At 36.3% G+C, this 19,501-nt stretch overlaps 1 protein-coding gene across 1 annotated transcript; it reads left to right on the top strand.

Annotated features, from left to right (window-relative positions):
- Positions 1 to 4,080: 4,080 nt before the first annotated feature.
- arpp19a (cAMP-regulated phosphoprotein 19a) lies at positions 4,081 to 19,192 on the top strand. The gene is made up of 3 exons (XM_048168566.1): positions 4,081 to 4,237; positions 14,810 to 14,929; positions 17,892 to 19,192. The coding sequence occupies exons 1-3, from the start codon at positions 4,193 to 4,195 to the stop codon at positions 18,063 to 18,065; spliced, it is 339 nt and encodes a 112-aa protein (XP_048024523.1). The 5' UTR covers positions 4,081 to 4,192; the 3' UTR covers positions 18,066 to 19,192.
- The last annotated feature ends 309 nt before the right edge of the window (positions 19,193 to 19,501 follow it).

Genomic DNA, 19,501 nt, shown 5'->3' with positions numbered 1-19,501 from the left:
AGCCCTATCATTTACAGTCTGAGGGAGACGCATGCTGTAAACAAAACAACCTTCGCAAACATGTCTAAGGATTTCAACACAGAGGAAGACTTGCATTTTTTTGCTCAGCCATATTTATTTGAACCCGAATACACAGACGAGCGATGGAAGAAGCTCCTACACAGCAGCAACTGCTGTCACAAGCAGCATCACTGCGGAGCCGTGAACGCGGATTGACAACAGACCCGGAAGAGAAGACAATGCTGAATAAAGTTTTAGTTTTTGTTATTTTTGGACCAAAATGTATTTTCGATGCTTCAACAAATTCTAACTGACCCTCTGATGTCACATGGACTTCTTTGATGATGTTTTTATTACCTTTCTGGACATGGACAGTATACCGTACATACATTTTCAATGGAGGGACAGAAAGCTCTCGGACTAAATCTAAAATATCTTAAACTGTGTTCCGAAGATGAACGGAGGTCTTATGGGTTTGGAACGACATGAGGGTAAGTCATTAATGACGTAATTTTCATTTTTGGGTGAACTAACCCTTTAATGTGGTAGATTTGAGTCTGCCTGGCGCCCGAATTGGCAAAGATTGAGGAATTAATTTAATTAATAATTTAATTCCAATAGTTAGGGTACCACCGTTACATGCTGGTCATTCTAGTCAGAGGGGCCATGGTGCTGTTTTCAAACGAGTGGTCAGACTCCTCAGACAGCTTTATTTAAAGCTGCATTCCGTAAGTTTTGCCTCTTTGTCGCCATCTCTGTTTGAAACCTGCAATTGCAGTTATTTGTGGAATTATCATCTTTACGTGGGTTGTGCATCGGCACAGCTCCTCAGCGTGGATGAATCTAATGTTTGCTGGCAGTCACCACATCAGTGTGGATACTGCACTTTGGAATCACAGATTCTATATCTTGGAAGTATGAATTTTCATACAAATGTCATCTGAACAAGTAACATGTCTGCCACTTTTGTTCTGACCAACCGAGAAAAAAAGCATTACAATAAATCGCGCTGGCAATGGTGATTAAATCTAACGATTGCTTAGCTAGGATCATGCCAAACCATGCAAATTATTATTATTGTTATACTGGTAACACTTTACAATAAGGTTCATTAGTTAAACATTAGTTAATGTATTAACTAACATGAACTAACCATGAGCAATACATTTGTTACTGTATTTACTAATCTTTGTTAACGTTAGTGAATGAAAATCCAATTGTTCATTGTTTGTTCATGTTACTTCACAGTGCATTAACTAATGTTAACAAGATTTTAATAATGTATTAGTAAATGTTGAAATTAACATTAACAAAGAATAATAAATGCTGTATAAGAGCAGTTCATTATTAGTTCATGTTAACTAATGTAGTTAACTAATGTTAACTAATGAACCTTATTGTAAAGTGTTACCGTTATACTTTGTTCTCAAATTGTTAATTTACAACATCAGCATTGCGTGACTATGTGTATTTAGTGTGTATTAGCGTTACCTGTAGATTTCAATTTCTGTAGCCACTCTGCAGTCTGAAGTCTTTTGCTTTTGACTACGAGTGAATCTCCAGTTGTCACTGATGATTGTCATTTGGACCTTTCTTACAGTCCGCCATCAAAATGATACATTTAATTATTGCAGCTGCTGTGAGAAAAGGCTATAAATGATCCAGCACCTGCAGCATCATCCACATATAGTCTACTAACTGGGACTCGTTCTTTATGTAAACAGACCTGACGTAATGACGCAAAGACAAACAGATACATGCTTGAATTTCCTGTGGAAACTTACCAGTACCACCCAAATTAGAAAACATTATTACAAGCTGACCATTGTGAATCGGGCTAAGGTAAGGAGATAGTTTTGAACAGTGGCTGATTATGTACTTGCTTAAATTGGTTTTTGATCATTTTTAACCAAAAAAGTTAAGGACTGCAGCTTTAATTTATACAGTGAAGATTATATGCAATGTTGTTTTACATTTGATTACTTTTTTACTCAATTTCTATACCTGAAAACTACTGTTAGATACCTGAAAAACCTGAAAAGTTTTTTTTTATTTCTTGGCTCTATTTTATTTATTTGTGCTGTTGCTTGTAGTTTGATTATTTGTTCTTATTTTCTTTATTTTAATTTGACAGAAGTACTTTTTTCCCTGAACGTCACATAACAATCCATAGCGAAACTGTGACCTTAAAATGGTGATAAAAACCGAACCGTGCGTAATTTGAACTGTTACACCCATAGAAGGCATTTCTCAACAGGTAAATGTATGTTACTTTCAATAAAAAGGTCCAACATATTAGGAATACTTTTAGCTGTGTTGCTGTGTCATGACAGTAAGCAAGTGAGTAGCTAACACTCTGTGTAGCGCGAACGCATTCCACATGCTCAAGCATTACAAACACTTACCTTGCATCTTACCATGTGCACAGAAATAAACACTTTTGAAAAGAAATTGTGTTCCACCCTGAGGAGAATAATAATTCCACTCGCTGAAACATGATGAATCCAATAATTTAAAGCAAATAAAGCATTTCTTTCTCAAGAAAATTCCAGGTTGATGCACATACTTCTGAGGCAGCAGTGATGTGATGCCTCAGTGGGCGGTGCCCGTGCCATCAGCCAATGAATTGACATGATTCCGAACAGGCTTCAGATAATCGTCACACCTAGAGGGAGTTCCCATAGCGGTAGCTACTGACGCAGGGCTGAGTGAACCAAAAGGGAACCTAATGTAATTTCTTTTCTTTTCTTGTCTTTTCTTAGCTTTCCTCAATGTGTTAATTAGTTTCTGAGTATTAGAATAGTTAAATACTCTTGTCTGTATTTAAAGAGAAATGTCTTGAATTTTACACTTAAATTTTAACTTCTTAAGCTGCTAAAAAACATGGTAAGTAAAAAAAGAAAGAAATATCCCTTCAGAGCTGATAGTTTTTGCCAGTTCAATTCACTGGACAATTAATTTGACAAATTGTAAAACAGTGAATGTCAAAAATCCCTATAAATTCAATTATTATTCCCCTCTGGATTAAATTTACCTGTTTCCCTTACAATCCAGCAACAACTTTAGACAAAATTAGGCCACTCAAGACCCACCGCTGCCACCTCTGCTGCAGGGTCGAGTGAACCAAAAGGGAACCTAATATCATTTCTTTTCTTTTACTTTTCTTTTCTTTTTCTTTTACTTTTCTTTTCTTTTTTCTTGTCCTTTTCTTTTCTTTTCTTTTCTTTTCTTTTCTTTTCTTTGCTTTGCTTTGCTTTGCTTTCCTAAATGTGTTAGATTAGTTTCTGTGTATTAGAATAGTTAAAAAATCTTGTCTGTATTTAAAGAGAAATGTATTTTTGAATTTTACACTTAAAATTTAACTTCTTAAGCTGCTAAAAAATGTGCTAAGTAAAGAAAAGAAAGCAATATCCATGTGAAATTGGCTACACATGTGTGAATCATGTTCTTTGCGTGAATTATTTTTTATTAATTTCTCGCTCCATATTAGTTTTGACCAGTTCAATTCACTGGACAATTAATTTGACAAATTGTAAATAGTGAATGTAAAAAAATCCCTATAAATTCAATTATTATTCCCCTCTGGACTAAATTTAGCTGTTTTCCTTACAATGCAGCAACAACTTTAGACAAAAATTAAAAAATTAGGCCACTCAATACAGACAGCTGCCACCTCTGTTGCTTGTTACAGCCTTACAGACAGATTTTTACAATATTGTACATGAAATGTTGAACACTTTATCAAAATATACGTTTACATTATTGCAGTGAAGGTAAAATGAAAGTTTTATATAACGTTATATATATATATATATATATATATATATATATATATATATATATATATATATATATATATATATATATATATATATATTAAGGTAAAACAGTACCAAAGTTAGCCTATTTATATTTATACAGTATTTACATTTGTAGGATGAAGGCCTAAAACACCGATTTTGTGTGTGTGTGTGTGTGTGTGTGTGTGTGTGTGTGTGTGTGTGTGTGTGTGTTCGCCCAGCCAACTGTACGTTACGTAATTACTATTCATAAGCCTTCAACTTGCGAACGTCACGTTGCGTGGTTAATATTCATGATCCCGCCTTCGTGAGCGGGCTGTACTACAGTAGTCCGCAGATCAGGAGCTCAGATTGTGATTTTTAAACATCGCAGACCGATTATATCAGAGTAAATGGAGGACACAAAGCCTGAGGAAGCGAATGTGGAGGAGCAGAAAGTAAGTATATTTTAAGATTATGACATCAAACCGCTGCAGTCAGTAAGATTTGAGCTTTTCCGCTACACAACAGTATTTACAGACTCCTATAAGTCCGATTACATCAAAGAGACAGCGAATAAAAGGCAATTTTCGCATATATCTACTGTAATATCGTTGATAGATGTGGTGATTGCTTTATTTTCTGTCTGGTTACTGTTTGAATGTTGTTTAAAGCCTGCTGCTCTCCACTGATGTATAAAGGCCTTCTATCATCAAATGCCAACATTCTGATTGAATCTTAGAAATGACCAGCTGTATTAAACCACATGATAGATAAATAGACATGTATATGTTGAGATGCGATTCGTAATAATGTTGCAGTTGGTTTGTTTTGTTCTAGATTGGGTTGTGGTGATGTTAGCTAGCAGTTAGCATGTGAAGCTAAGTTAACTGTTGAACAGTAGGCTATTCAATATATTGACCTTAAATGTGTTTTATAACCTGCGTCTTATCAGTCTGTGGACGTATACAATGCTAAGGGAGATACATATGAATTTACATAAAGACCTTAGAATGATGAAATTCTGAAGGACCAAACAATGAATAAAACGGCACCATCATTTCATTGTAAATAATGAATAAATTCTAGAAAGTTCCTAATAAAATTTCAGTTTATGGTGCCCTAATAATGAAATTAAATTGAAAATTGTTTTAACATTTGAGCATATGATATGATTTTTCTTTAAGGACCTTAAATTATTTAAAATTTAGACCCATCATTTGAGACTTTTTTTTTGTTTGTTTGTTGGTTTTTTTGTTAATTTACTAACCCTCAAACCATCCAAGCTGTAGGTGTCTTTTTTTTTTTCCTTTTAAAAAAGATTTTTTATCTGAAACCATGGTCCTTAGTAGTCCATATAATTCAAGTCAATGGCAACCATCACTTTGGTAGACAAAAAATCATATACAGGCAAAACAAATGTAATGCCCGTGTAGTGTAATGCTCCATACACTGAGGTCTTATGAAGAGAAAAAATAGTTTTTTGAATATGCCAAAAATGACAACAACCACAATATGGAAGGGTTTGCAATACAGATGATGTTTTATTTACAATATGACAATATGAAGCCGCCACATTGAACTAATGCATCTTAAGCCTAAAATACACTACACGACTTTTGCCCCAATTTACAGTCTGAACAAGTTGACGCTAGTTGCCAAAAGTCAAGGCTGATTTATACGTATGCGTTGAGTGTACGCCATAGGGTTGTCACGATACCATAAAAATGTCTTACGATACTATACCAGCTGAAGTATCACGATACCAAGTAGTATCGTGATACCATGCAGTATACAAAATTAACCAAACTTTCATAAAAACATGAAAACAGACCAGATTTTTCTCTGAATACTTCATTAATGAGAATAACAGGCTTTTATTACCAATCAATCATTGTAAACAAAATTCATCTTAGCACTGCACAGAAGCTGTATGAACTGACATTACGATGTAACATTTATGCATTTACACTTCAATTACAATTGCATAAATAATGTTATGATATTAATGTTTCAAGGTTAAGGTTATGTATTACATTTGATTCTGAATGAGTTTGAGGCTATGCTGCATGGCTAAAGCTAACATTACACACTGTTGGAGAGATTTATAAAGAATGAAGTTGTGTTTGTGCATTATACAGACTGCAAGTGTTTAAAAATGAAAATAGCGTGACGGCTCTTGTCTCCGTGAATACAGTAAGAAACAATGGTAACTTTAACCACATTTAACAGTACTTTAGCAACATGCTAACAAAACATTTAGAAAGACAATTTACAAATATCACTAAAAATATCATGTTATCATGGATCATGTCAGTTATTATTGATCCATCTGCCATTTTTAGCTGTTGTCCTTGCTTGCTTACCTAGTCTGACGATTCAGCTGTGCAGATCCAGACATTAATACTGGCTGCCCTTGTGTAATGCCTCGGTCATGGGCTGGCATATATGCAAATATTGGGGGTGTACACCCCAACAGTCGGTGTTATGTTGAGATTCGCCTGTTCTTCGGAGGTCTTTTAAACAAATGAGTTAAGAAGGAGGAAACAATGGAGTTTGAGACTCACTGTATGTCATTTCCATGTACTGAGCTCTTGTTATTTAAAGGTGCCCTAGAACTTTTTTTTTAGATGTAATATAAGTCTAAGGTGTCCCCTGAATGTGTCTGTGAAGTTTCAGCTCAAAATACCCCATAGATTTTTTTTAAATTCATTTCTTTAACTGCCTATTTTGGGGCATCATTAGAAATGAGCCGATTCAGGGTGTGTGCCCCTTTAATTCTCATGCTCCACGCCCCAAGAGCTTGCGCTTGCCTTAAACAACATAAAAAAAAGTTCTAACAGCTAATATAACCCTCGAAATGGATCTTTACAAAGTGTTCGTCATGCAGCATGTCTAACCGCGTAAGTACAGTGTTCATTTTGATGTTTACATTGATTCTGAATGAGTTTGAGGCTATGCTCCGTGGCTAACGGCTAATGCTACACTGTTGGAGAGATTTATAAAGAATGAAGTTGTGTTTATGCATTATACAGACTGCAAGTGTTTAAAAATGAAAATAGCGACAGCTCTTGTCTCCGTGAATATAGTAAGAAACAATGGTAACTTTTAACCACATTTAATAGCAACATGCTAACGAAACATTTATAAAGACAATTTACAAATATCACTAAAAATATCATGATATCATGGATCATGTCAGTTATTAACGCTCTATCTGCCATTTTTCGCTGTTGTCCTTGCTTGCTTACCTAGTCTGATGATTCAGCTCTGCACATCCAGACGTTAATACTGGCTTCCATTGTGTAATGCCTCAATCATGGGCTGGCATATGCAAATATTGGGGGCGTACATATTAATGATCCCGACTGTTACGTAACAGTCGGTGTTATGTTGAGATTCGCCTGTTCTTCGGAGGTCTTTTAAACAAATGAGATTTATGTAAGAAGGAGGAAACAATGAGACTCACTGTGTGTCTTTTCCACGTACTGAACTCTTGTTATTTAACTATGCCGAGGTAAATTCAATTTTTGAATCTAGGGCACCTTTAACTATGCCAATATAAATTCAATTTTTAATTCTAGGGCACCTTTAATGAATCCATTGTGAAAAAAATTCGCAAAATAATATAAATTGAAGTCTTCAATCAGTGAGCATGATTTTAGTTGTCCTCTCTCTTCTTAAAAAGAATATATATTGGGAATATTGGGTCCATCCAATCCCAAGATTGCATAGAGAGGAACGAGAGTTCCATCTCATCAAGGAGCTTTGGGATTATCCCAAGCGTTTCAAAGTTTACTTAAAGGCAGGAACACACCAAGCCGACGGTCAGCCATCGGGCAGTTTTTCTTCATCGGCCGACTAAGTTTTCTCAGTGTGTTCCGCACCCTCGGCTGAAGTTGGTCCTCGTCGGCTTTTTTCCGACCGATTCAAAATGTTGAATCGGCATTGGAGCTCGTCGGTCCATCGGGCCATCTGATCATTCTGATTGGCTGTTCAGCTACTGCCGCCTGCTGGTTCGGAAAGGCATTTTATCTCACGCAGGCGCAGAACTGACGTGCTACTTGGCCGTCGGCTGTCGAGTGTCGGTTTGGTGTGTCAGGGCAACTTTGGACACAGCTGCTGCCGACGTGAGCCAACCCCGCAGTCTGTTTTCGTCGACACTAGTTCGTCAGCGTTGGCTTGGTGTGTTCTGGCCTTAAGGATGTCAGTGGCCCAGTTTGATGCTTTGTTAGCGATACTGGCACAGTCTGTCTTTATATTCTGTCTCTTTGTATTCCACACTTTGTTTGTCATACAGTGCTACTGCTTTGTGCTGTAGACGACATGGATCAACTTGTCAGATGGCATTGGGGATTTTGCCGTTTGATTGTACGGTGGCTCTGAGTTGTCAAAACGTCTCTCAAAACGCTTGCCACGGATGCGAAAAACGCAGAAAATCGAACCTGATCTGAATTTTTTTATGACAGACGAAAGTTTCTAAGGCAGTGTGTAAACGTGATTGACAAAACGTGAGATTGTATTTATTTTTTAACGTGCGCAGATTTTGGACGCGAATTTTGGAATTTAACTCCTGTTATCTGTTGAGTCCATACTGACTGTCTACCCACCCCTGTTCACCCCTGCTCCAAACGCACTTGGGTCATATCTTCCACTACTGGGGGTCATCTCCTGCGTTTGATTCGCCTGTCATGTGTCTCCTGGCAGCGAGGCGCATGTTTCTGTTTGTTCCGAATTATTTTAAAGTCTGGAAGTGTGTGATCCTCTGTAACCATTTACAAAGTCGGTAAGTGTATGATGCCTGCTGTTTGAAAAGTTGACCCTGATTTAACCGTGTAGTGTATTCCAGCCTTTAAGCCTCGGTTATACTCCAGTTCGGATACGTACACAGACAGCTGGCAGCACGGACGCGAACGTGTTCCACACATGTGCAGTAGATCGGCTTGAACAGTAAACAAACATGGATAATTGCACGTCATTATTATCGCACATCTGGCTGTCTTTGTATTGTTTTAATAACGGATTGTAGAGGTGTGGGTGGCAACAGACTCCTTCACACAGCCTCTCTTCAAATTTGACATCCACATTGTTTTTCCAGTGCATGCTCAGTTGGTGCTTTTGTAGCCTAGCCTGACCGCACGTTCTTGTCCGCGTGTTCATAAAAAATTGGAGGTATGGGATTGTCCGCAAAGAGCCTCTGCATACACCCTCTGATGCCGATTTTTACGTCTCGCGGACCCTCACAGCCACGGAAGTATAACACTAGCTTAATGAGGTAGCGGCAGAAACGTAGGAGGCTGGTATGTGTGGGTTTATTCCATGCTGTCATCACTGCTGGTTTCAATGTCTCTGTTATATTGTCATTTTCTGCTTGTCACAACAACACAACCTTGTTTCTGCAGCAACTTTCAATGTTTTTCCTATAACTACATCTGACTTTTATGTTTTACATAGCGTGAGAAAATCGCACAGACTCAAATCAGAGCAGTCAGACTGAAACGGATTTCTAGAAATGCGATTTGAATATGATTTTAGAGATGAACCTATTGAAATTTTCTTAGCCGATTCCGATTTCCGATTATTATTATTATTTTTTTTTTTTTTTTTAAGTGTGACCTGCCGATACAAATTCCGATTTCCTTTCAAAGAACTATAGTTGATACTGCATATACAAAATGCTTTTCTTCAATGCAAGATTTTATTTTTATTAAAGTAAAAAGACTAATAATAACAAATAAACAAACAGCACAAATAAATGCAATAGAATAAAGAGATGAGATAAACAACTGATTTTTTCAGGTGGGTATACAGTATGTTCAGGTAAGACATTCTACAGAAATTAAAGTAATCATTGAAGTAAAATAACACAGGATAGTGTTCACTGTAAAATTTAAATACATATTAATGCTTAAATTTGGTTAAAAAAGTTATTCAGTCAAGAGAAAATAGTGATTTTCTTTGTATTTTTTTTTTATTTTGTATTTTTATATTTCTTTGTATCTTTGATTAACATGACAGACAGCAGCAGGAATATTAGACTCCTGTCACTTCAAGAGTTTATGCACAGGCTGGCCCAATATACTGTTACACAACTTGCGTTCTCGTTCTCAACTAATTTGATTCCAAAACTAACTGGATATTTGCCAAGACAAGAAATTTTGTGTGTTATTAACCATTTAAGCATCAATTTAAAAAGGCATTAATCCAGTCAGTCATTTTGGTACTTGTGTCTCACAAGCTGCTTGAGACCAGAGGCGGCTAATGTGCAGTGGTGTGAACGCAAAACCTGCGGGAATTAGTAAAATTATGCACAATACAAGCCCTATATATAATCTTTTAAAGATTAATCGTGCAGCTCTACTGTCTTATACTTTCTCTCTCGGCATTGATACCTGATGCAAAGCGTAGCCTATTTGAGTAGCGCAAGGGCTTTTGAGTGCATTCATTACTATATAATATTCATGAAGTGAGACATCGCTATTAAAGGATACAGTGCTTCTCCCACATCCCACCAGAACCATTTTCAGAACAATTTAAATCTATTTGTGGAGGTCAATGCATTTTGATGTTGGAACAAATGTGGGTAACTTCTGTCCACCTCGTCTATAAGCAAGGACTAAAATAAAGCAATTTAAGTTAATATCGATTCTAGAATTAAAAAAAATATATATATAAAATAGTCAACAAAAAAATTGCGATAGGTGAATCGATATTACCCCTTTACGGTTATCAGGTAGGTCTAATAGAAATCAGGTTAATCGATTCTTAAATCCCAAGAATCGATTAGTCTAGTCTGTTTTCAGTTGATGAATGAGCAGAATATGTAGCGCCTCCCATCCAATAAATCGCAGTAATCTTTGTGCTTTGTTACTTTTCATATGAAGCAAAGTCTCACATTTCAAATGACGTCCATCTTATTATGAGATTTGAAAAATAAATACTGTTTTGGCGCTGTTTAATGTGACGTGACAGATCGCTGTAGCAGTTAAAGAGAAGCGGCAGCACGGAGCGCATGTGAACATCCTCTCCTCCGCTTTAATACCAGTTACAGCGTGAAATGAACATGACTAAACATCTGAAGGTATGTTAAAATATACAGTACAACTTACCGAAATCTGTATCATGTCTTGTGTAATAGCTCAATCAGTGTTTCAACCTCGGAAAAAACATCAATAAAACAGCTTGTAAACATTGTCACGTAACGTCACATTTACCTCAGAAAAACATTAAAAACCATAAACTCATTAGTCAGCTAGAAAAGTGTACTCTAGAAAGTAACATTCTGATAAATATAGCTATGCACCGTTACAGTAGCACGTTTATTGGATTGCTGTTACTTTCAGAGCGAAGCACGGATCCAATATAGAGGTACGTTCACTTGACAGACTGTGTTTACAAAAATGCTCACCGAGGCGCATTAGGTGCATTTACATGGAGCATTGTAATCGGTTTAAAAGTCCATTCCGAATGAAAATGCTCCATATTAACACCCCAACCGGAATAAAAATGGCCAAACCGAATGAAATTGTAATCGGTTTGAGAGGAGTGGGATAAACCTTTCTATAAACCGAACAAAACAAAAATTCTGCCATGTAAATGAGTTAAACCAATTACTTTGCATTAGGGCTGGGTATTGACACATTTTTCACGATTCGATTACTATTCACATGCTTTCGATTCGGATTTCGATTATTTTGGATGTAGTATTTCAGTTACAGTACATGGCAAGTTAAATTAACATATTTATATACAAACACTTAAATTACACTCAATGATATTTTTATTATAAATAAAGTTTAGAATTACATAATCATATTTCTACTCCAATTCATTTTTTTTTTTTTTTTTTTTAATATATTAAATATAAACATTTAAGTCCGACTGTCATAACTAATTTATTCAAACATGCATTAAATATTGAAGAACATTAAAAATTATAATGAATATGTAATGGTGCATAGCTATATTTATCAGAATGTTACTTTCTAGAGTTCATTAAGTTTATTGAATGTTTTTCTGAGTTAAATGTGACGTTATGTGACAGTGTTTACAAGCTGTTTTATTGACGTCTTTTGAGGTTGAAACACTGATTGAGCTATTACATGAGACATGATACAGATTTCGGTAAATTGTACTGTATATTTTAACATACCTTCAGATGTTTAGTCGTGTTTATTTTGCGCTGTAACTGGTATTAAAGCGGAGGAGAGGATGTTCACATGCGCTCGTGCTGCCACTTCTCTTTAACTGAGGCGCTACAGAGATCTGTCACGTCACATTAAACCGCGCCAAAACGGTATTTATTTTTTGAATCTCATAATAAGATGGATGTCATTTGTAATCTGAGACTTAGCTTCATATCAAAAGCACAAAGATTATTGCAATTTATTTGGTGGGAGGTACTACATATTATGCTCATTCATCAACTGAAAACAGACTACACTAATCATTTCTTGGGATTTAAGAATCGATATTGGTTTGTAAAAATGAGAATATCAATATTTTTTTACACAGCCCTACTTTGCATCTACGTCATCACATCAAGAGGCCAGGGGTCGTCAGAATGCACAATTGCAGCGGCAAAATTAAACTGAAACAACACATTTATTAAATACACTGAAGGAACTCAGTGTATCATTACTACGGACCTTCATCCACACGCTTCTGCTTTTCGGAGGAGGGAGGGGTAGTATTGAGATGCTCCTTAGAGATGCACAGCCACCAAAAAGGTCAGCCTCCTATGCCCGTCTTTTCCTCATACCATCCTGCAGTAATATACAGCAAAATCACGCTGTTTCTGCTTGATTAACAGCAACACTTTTTACATAAAAATAGCGCACATAAGAAATAATGGAACTCCATGTCGACAGGAACACAAGACGGCAATCAGGACATAACCTAATGTGCGCATGTCACAAAGTCATTCCGACTGAAAGCATTGCCACATGTAAACACCGTATCGGATTAGATAAAGACTCATGTAAACAGTCCACTAGAGCTGCACGATTAATCATATCGCAATCGCGATGTCAAGCTTGTGCGATTATATGACGCAAAATGCTGCGATTTTACGAAATAAAATAATAAGTTAATAAAAAAAAAAAAAAAATACATGTGTGGACACAACAACCCATTATCTGAGAGCTGTTTGCCCATTTTATACACCGCTAATAAAAAGAAGACCAGTCAGTTTCAGTTTAGGCAGTGGCATGTGTGGCGCGCGTGGTCATGACTTTTCCGGTGTGCAGCGCAGAGAACGGGTAAAGATGGATGCGGAGCAAACGGTCACTGAACTGGTGGCAAGAAAAAAACGCTACCTCTGTTATATGGCGATATTTTGGCTATAAGATTATAAACCCAGATTAGTAGTGGTTGAAGAGGAAAGAGGATTTAATTCGGTATCGCACACAGCGCTGTTATAGGTGCGTACATGACGCACATACATACAAGGCTCGCGCGCGCACAGAGAGAGAGAGAGGCGCGTTATAGCTCGCGAACTCCAAATTGATTTCTCTTTCGCGTCCTCAGTGCACTTGGATGGTCACATACACGCATTATGTCAGTCAAAATACCCCTCTCAGCAAGTATTCATGTAAACACATTCAGTTATGTCTTAATTGAACGAGGTGAGAATTCGGATGTATCTGTCCGATGTGTGCGTGCATGTCTTACTCTTAAAGTGACAGCAACCTATAAATACCTGCTGTTGTCTGTCATGTAAATCAAACAACAAAACACAGCTTTAACAAAGATTAATCTATATTAAATTTATACAATGAAGTGTCATTTTACATTTAATTATTACATTTCTGTGCATGAAAATTAATACTACAGTTAGACCTTATACTTTATTTGTAACTTTATGTAGTATTTATCTATGCTTGTTGTAATTGGTGTACAGTATTTGTTCTTTTTACAGTCTGTTCACTTGCCTTTAATAATGTATTATTTAGGCTAGCAGTTTATGCTATGGTATCAGAATAGTTTAAGTGGGCTAAGTAATAAATGCAAAGTTAAGTTACCCCCATCCAATTTTAAATTTTTTTTTTTGTGCTGATCCGAAAAATGATCCTATCTGTGACGTCATAACCTTGATGTGATCCGAACCATGAGTTTTGTGATCCGTTGAACCACTACAGATTAGTAAAGAAACAAATATCTTAAATGGGATTATAACAAGTTTGCAGTAATGCAAAGATGTTATTTAATTTCATAAAAATATTTTAATTTGAAAACGCTGTGCATTTGTTTGCTGTTGTTGCTAGTTTGAGTTGAGAAATACACATTTCAGCATTATCAGTAATCTGTGTGTGTATTTTCATTGAGAACCAAGCAAGATGACTCATGACACTATTTGTTTATTATATCGCTATCGCAAATCGCAATCGCAATATTGACCTCAATAATCGCAATATGACATTTTCCCCAAATCGTGCAGCCCTACAGTCCACCAAATCTTTCAATCGGAATGATTTTAATTGGAATGACAAAAATGTAAACGTGGCTATTGTGACAATTGTGCGTTTATAAGCCGGGAAAAAGCACTTAATTTGGTACTCGCTAGTCGTGAGCTGTTTGAGAGCTTTATATGATTGTGCACTCTGGGTATGTGCTCACGGAATACTGTCTCATATACCCAGGCGGTGGGTCTTGTCTTGCTTTCACAGTACTTTGATGGCAGACATGATTATGATGTGGCAGTTGCAATTTCTAACCAGAATGCATTGCATTTGTCAGGCACGATTGTTCTGCGAGGCAAACTTGCCTATAGACTGTCACACAACTCAGAAATTCTGTGACGTCAAGACTATAATGTAATTTATTAATTGCTGAAAACACACGTGATCCACGTTGACCTCATCTCCTAATAAGATCTCAGGCATGACGCATATGTGATTTTATTATTTCATAATTTTGTTTAGAAAAACTTTCTTATGTGAGTCCTTAAGATGTTTGTAATTTTTAAATGTTGCTGTAATGTCCTAAATATATTCGATTAAAATATGTGAGTGATGTGTGTTTTCTCTCAGGATGAGGAGAATAAGATCTGTCCAGAAAAAATGGAGGAAGCCAAACTGAAGGCCAGATACCCTCACCTGGGTAATAAACCCGGTGGATCCGATCTGCTCAGAAAAAGACTGCAGAAGGGGGTGAGATTCATTCATACTGTTTTTCTATTCCCACTGGCGGGATGAAAACTCTTTTATTTTGTTATGAGACCACTGGGTTATAAGAAGAGATACAGATCACAGGTCTTTAGGCAGTAGAACATCACAGCATCGTGTGACTGAGTCATGAGCTACAGATGGCGTGAGAACAGTTACAGATAGGAATTCTGGTCAGTTTGAGAAAATTAAACTCTGTCATATACTCTACCAGTCAAAAAATGTAATTACTTTTTAAAAAAAATGTTTAAAAGATGTCTTTTCTGCTCACCAAGGCTACATTTAATGGATTGAAATAAAGTAGAAACAGTAATATTGTGAAATATTATTATAATTTAAAATAATTTATAATATAATTTTAGTCCTGTTATGGCAAAGTAAATGTTTCAGCATCATTACCCCAGACTTCAGTGTCTCACAATCCTTCAGAAATAATTCTAATATGCTAATTTGGTGCTCAATTTATCAATTTTTATTAGTGCTCAATTATTAATAGTGGATCATATTACCAAAGTTGAAAAAAAAAAAATATCCTGCTTAATATTCTTTTGTGGAAAATGTGATTCTATTCATCAAAGAATTCGGGAAAAAAAAAAAAAAAGTTCAAAAGAACAGCATTTACTTGAAATAAATCTTTTGAAATCTTTAGAAAACTTTACAAATGTTTTTACTGTCACTTTTAATCTCTTTAAAGGATTAGTCCACTTTTGAATAAACTTTTCCTGATAATTTACTCACCCCCATGTCATCCAAGATGTTCTTTCTTTCGTCAGTCGAAAAGAAATTAAGGTTTTTGATTAAAAACATTACAGGATTTTTCTCCATATAGTGGATTTCAATGGCCTCAAGACGGTTGAAGGTCAAAATTACAGTTTCAGTGCAGCTTCAAAGGGCTTTAAACGATACCAGACGAGGAATAAAGGTCTTATCTAGCGAAACGATTGGTAATTTTTGAAAAAAATACAACCGTTTATGCTTTATAAACACAAAATATCGCCTTGAACGTACTTCCAGTTTCCGCATTCTTCAAACGCTTACGCTGTATGTACTACGCTTTCCCTATTCTACTTACAGAAAAAAACTAAACTGGTGCTGCGTTCGTTCCGTAAGTTGTTGACCTTGAACCGTCTGGAGGCCATTGAAGTCCACTATATGGAGAAAAATCCTGGAATGTTTTCATCAAAAACCTTAATTTCTTTTCGACTGACGAAAGAAAGACATGAACATCTTGGATGACATGGGGGTGAATAAATTATCAGGAAAAGTTTATTTAAAAGTGGACTAATCCTTTAAAGTGTCCTTGCTGAATAAAAAAATAAATCACTTGGCATTAACTTTTGAATGGTAGTGTATCACAGTTTCCACATGATTTCCAAAGGATCTTGTGACACTGAAGACTGGAGTAATGATGCTGAAAATTCAGCTGTCCCATCAGAGGAATAAATTAAATTTTTAAATATATTAAAGTAGAATCCATTTCTTTTAAATAGTAATAATATTTCACAATATTACTGATTTTACTGTTTTATTTTTGAAATTAATAAATGCAGCCTTGGTGAGCATTAGACTTTTAAAAATCTTAAAGGGCATATTGCATGTTAGAGCTTCAGTGATTCAATGTATAGAAAAATAACATAGGAACTAGATTTTCTTTAAAATACACATATAAATATGCTACTGATGCTTCTGGAGTCGTTTTTTGTAAGAATTTTACTTCCGCATCTGAAAAATGCCAAACCGGAAGTGACGTAACGGGAGGGAGTACGGTCAATTTAAACAATAGGAAAACAATGGATCGCAATGACAGTTCAGACGCTGAGGAAATTGTAAATGTTTATTCATACTCATATGACAGACCACAGCCATACAATTAACCTGTTATGTGGTCAAGAGAGCAGGGACAGGCCAGGTTTAGACAGAACAATGGTCAGAGGAGACAAATTGAGTTGTGGTGTGAGGAGAACCAGTGGAGAACAGGGCAGGAGACCAGTGTTAGCTTGTAGATACATGTTAGCTAACGATATTTAACACTGTGCTCAGATCACAATATTGAACAGATTATTATCATGTATCAGGCAATAGCAAAGCCAGTATTGGTCATCTAAGAGTATTGATTACTAACAGAAACTAATAAACTTTGATCAAGCATAGCCTGTCACACTCCTGACAGACTGGAGTTCATGCAACCTACAATATAAAACTATTCTGCACTGTCAACACAGAGCCTGGCGAACGACTCCCTCTCGTGACGTAAAATGACGCGACGTTGAAAAAAAAAAAAAAAAGTTTTTACAAAGACGGTCACTTTATCTACTAAATTTGTGCCCTTATGTCCTACAAAATATTTTTAAATCCTACAGTACCTTTTCATATGGTATTTTCGTTAAAGGTTATATATTCATCTCGAAAAAAATAAAAAAATAACCTGCAATATGTTCTTTAAATTGTTAGTTCACCCAAAAATTTAATTTTTGACATTAAGTACTCACCCTCATGTTGTTCCAGATCCGTAAGATCCTCATTCATCTTCAGAACATAAATTAATTAATTTGCTGCCTGTGTGTTCAGAAACACTCAGATTTTATCAAAAATATCTTAATTTGTGTTCCGAAGATGAACAAAGGTCTTACGGCTTTGGGACTATATGAGGGTGAGTAATAATGACAGAAATTTCAGTTTTGGGTGAACTAACCTTTTAATTATTCTGAACCTTTGAACAATATTGTAGACAGACATTTCTGACATGTAGCAGGCCTGTTTTAGGATTAAAATGGCATCTGCCACATTGCTTGTGACATTAAAATGTGTTCCCATTCAGTGGCGTGAATGTGTTTATGTACATTTACAGTGTAACATCTTTCAAAGTGCTTTGTAACAGAATTAAAACATTTACTGTGTCATAATTCACGTATGCAAATAAATCCTCCTCGACTGCTTTCATTCCCAGCCAAAGTACTTCGACTCTGGTGACTACAACATGGCAAAGGCCAAGATCAAGAACAAGCAGCTTCCAGCAGCACAAACGGAGAAGACTGGAGAGATCACCGGAGACCACATCCCCACCCCTCAGGACCTGCCGCAGAGGAAACCCTCTCTGGTGGCCAGCAAACTGGCAGGCTGATACCTGCTGCTGTCCTTCACTCCACACTCCCACTTCCTGTCTCTTCATCCACATTTATCTCTGATCTTGCATTCCTGCCCTCGTCCTCTCTCGTTTTCTTGTCTTATCTGAAAATACACTGAATATTCAAGGGTTGCAGATGTTACAGAGCTGTACTGCCGCACTGTGAGATGGGTTGGGTCGGGTCGTGGCTCCAAAGGCGGTGAAGTTCTCAAAGGTCCTCTGATATTTTAAATGTGTCGTAGTATGTAGTTGAAAGTGTACATATTTGCTAGTGAGTGAGGGCATCAGCATTTTAGAAGATGTTTTGCATTTATTTCTAACCATTCCTGTATTACCCAATGCTTAGAGCTCCTGGGGACCCACTGTCCTACAAAGTTTATATCCACCTTGCTTCTGCACAACTGAATTTCACACCAATATGATTTAAGTGATCCGGAAGAACTTAATTAGCTGGTTCAGGTGTGTTTGGTTGGGGTTGAAGCTCAACTCTCCAGGACCGTGGATCTAAGACCTCTGCCTTAGAGGACTGTAGGTCACCAAAAAGGAAAATTCTGTCATTATTTACTCAACTCATATGACTTTATTTCCTTTGGTGAATGGAAAAGGAAGATGTTTATTTGAATGTCCAGGCTGCTCTTTTTCAAACAAAGTCTGTAGAGGGAAAGGGCTGTAGAGCTCATGGAATTTTAAAAAGTACAGTACAGTAAATATTTCTATATCTTGAGTCTTCTGATGCCATACACAATAACACATTTAAATGATGTGTTGCAATCAGTCTTGAGAAATGTAGCAACCATTAGCATTTGCTGCTAATGCAAAAAAACCATAAAAACATGAAAGAGCTTTTTTGGGTAACACTTTACATAAGGTCCCATTTAATAACGTTAGTTAATGCATTTGTTAATACATTTGTTCTAGTATTTATGGATCTTGAAGATTATTAAATGCTATTTTTATTGTCAGTTCATGTTTAGCTGATGTAGTTAAAAGCTGCTGTTTGTAACTTTTTTTTTTGTTCAAAATTTACAAATATTACATAATGAGAATGTAAAACATGAATCCATTTTCCAAACCGTGTTTTTGTCTTGCCCTGAATCATTATGGTACACTTATAATAAGTGTTTATATTCGGACTATTTCAGACCGGACTGGTAGGACCCGCCGCATAGTATCACAGTAACTGCGTGACTCGCCATAGAAATGCACAGAGAAAAGTAGCTCCGGCTACAATGTTCTTCCGCAAGATGCGTGCAGTTCTGTTTATTAACCGCTAGAGGGCCAAAATCGAGGAATGCAGCTTTAACTAATGCGAACAAATGGAACCTTTATTGTAAAATGTTACAACTTTTCTTTTTTTAAGTGAATTACAATTTATCACATGGCTTCAGAGGACTCTAGGTAACATCCAAATAAAGTCATGTGGGGTCAGAATG

The sequence above is a fragment of the Megalobrama amblycephala genome, linkage group LG19 (assembly GCF_018812025.1).
Source record: "Megalobrama amblycephala isolate DHTTF-2021 linkage group LG19, ASM1881202v1, whole genome shotgun sequence".
NCBI classification, from domain to species: domain Eukaryota; kingdom Metazoa; phylum Chordata; class Actinopteri; order Cypriniformes; family Xenocyprididae; genus Megalobrama; species Megalobrama amblycephala.
The sequence above is the reverse complement of the archived record's forward strand: the minus strand, read 5'-3'. Positions and strand labels throughout refer to the sequence as shown.

What these genes read in the sequence shown, in the direction of transcription:
- arpp19a (XM_048168566.1), top strand. Translation starts at nt 4,193, where the DNA reads ATGGAGGACACAAAGCCTGAGGAAGCGAATGTGGAGGAGCAGAAA. An exon ending in CGAATGTGGAGGAGCAGAAA is followed by an intron (nt 4,238 to 14,809) that starts GTAAGTATATTT and finishes GTTTTCTCTCAG; the next exon opens with GATGAGGAGAATAAGATCTG. An exon ending in GAAAAAGACTGCAGAAGGGG is followed by an intron (nt 14,930 to 17,891) that starts GTGAGATTCATT and finishes TTTCATTCCCAG; the next exon opens with CCAAAGTACTTCGACTCTGG.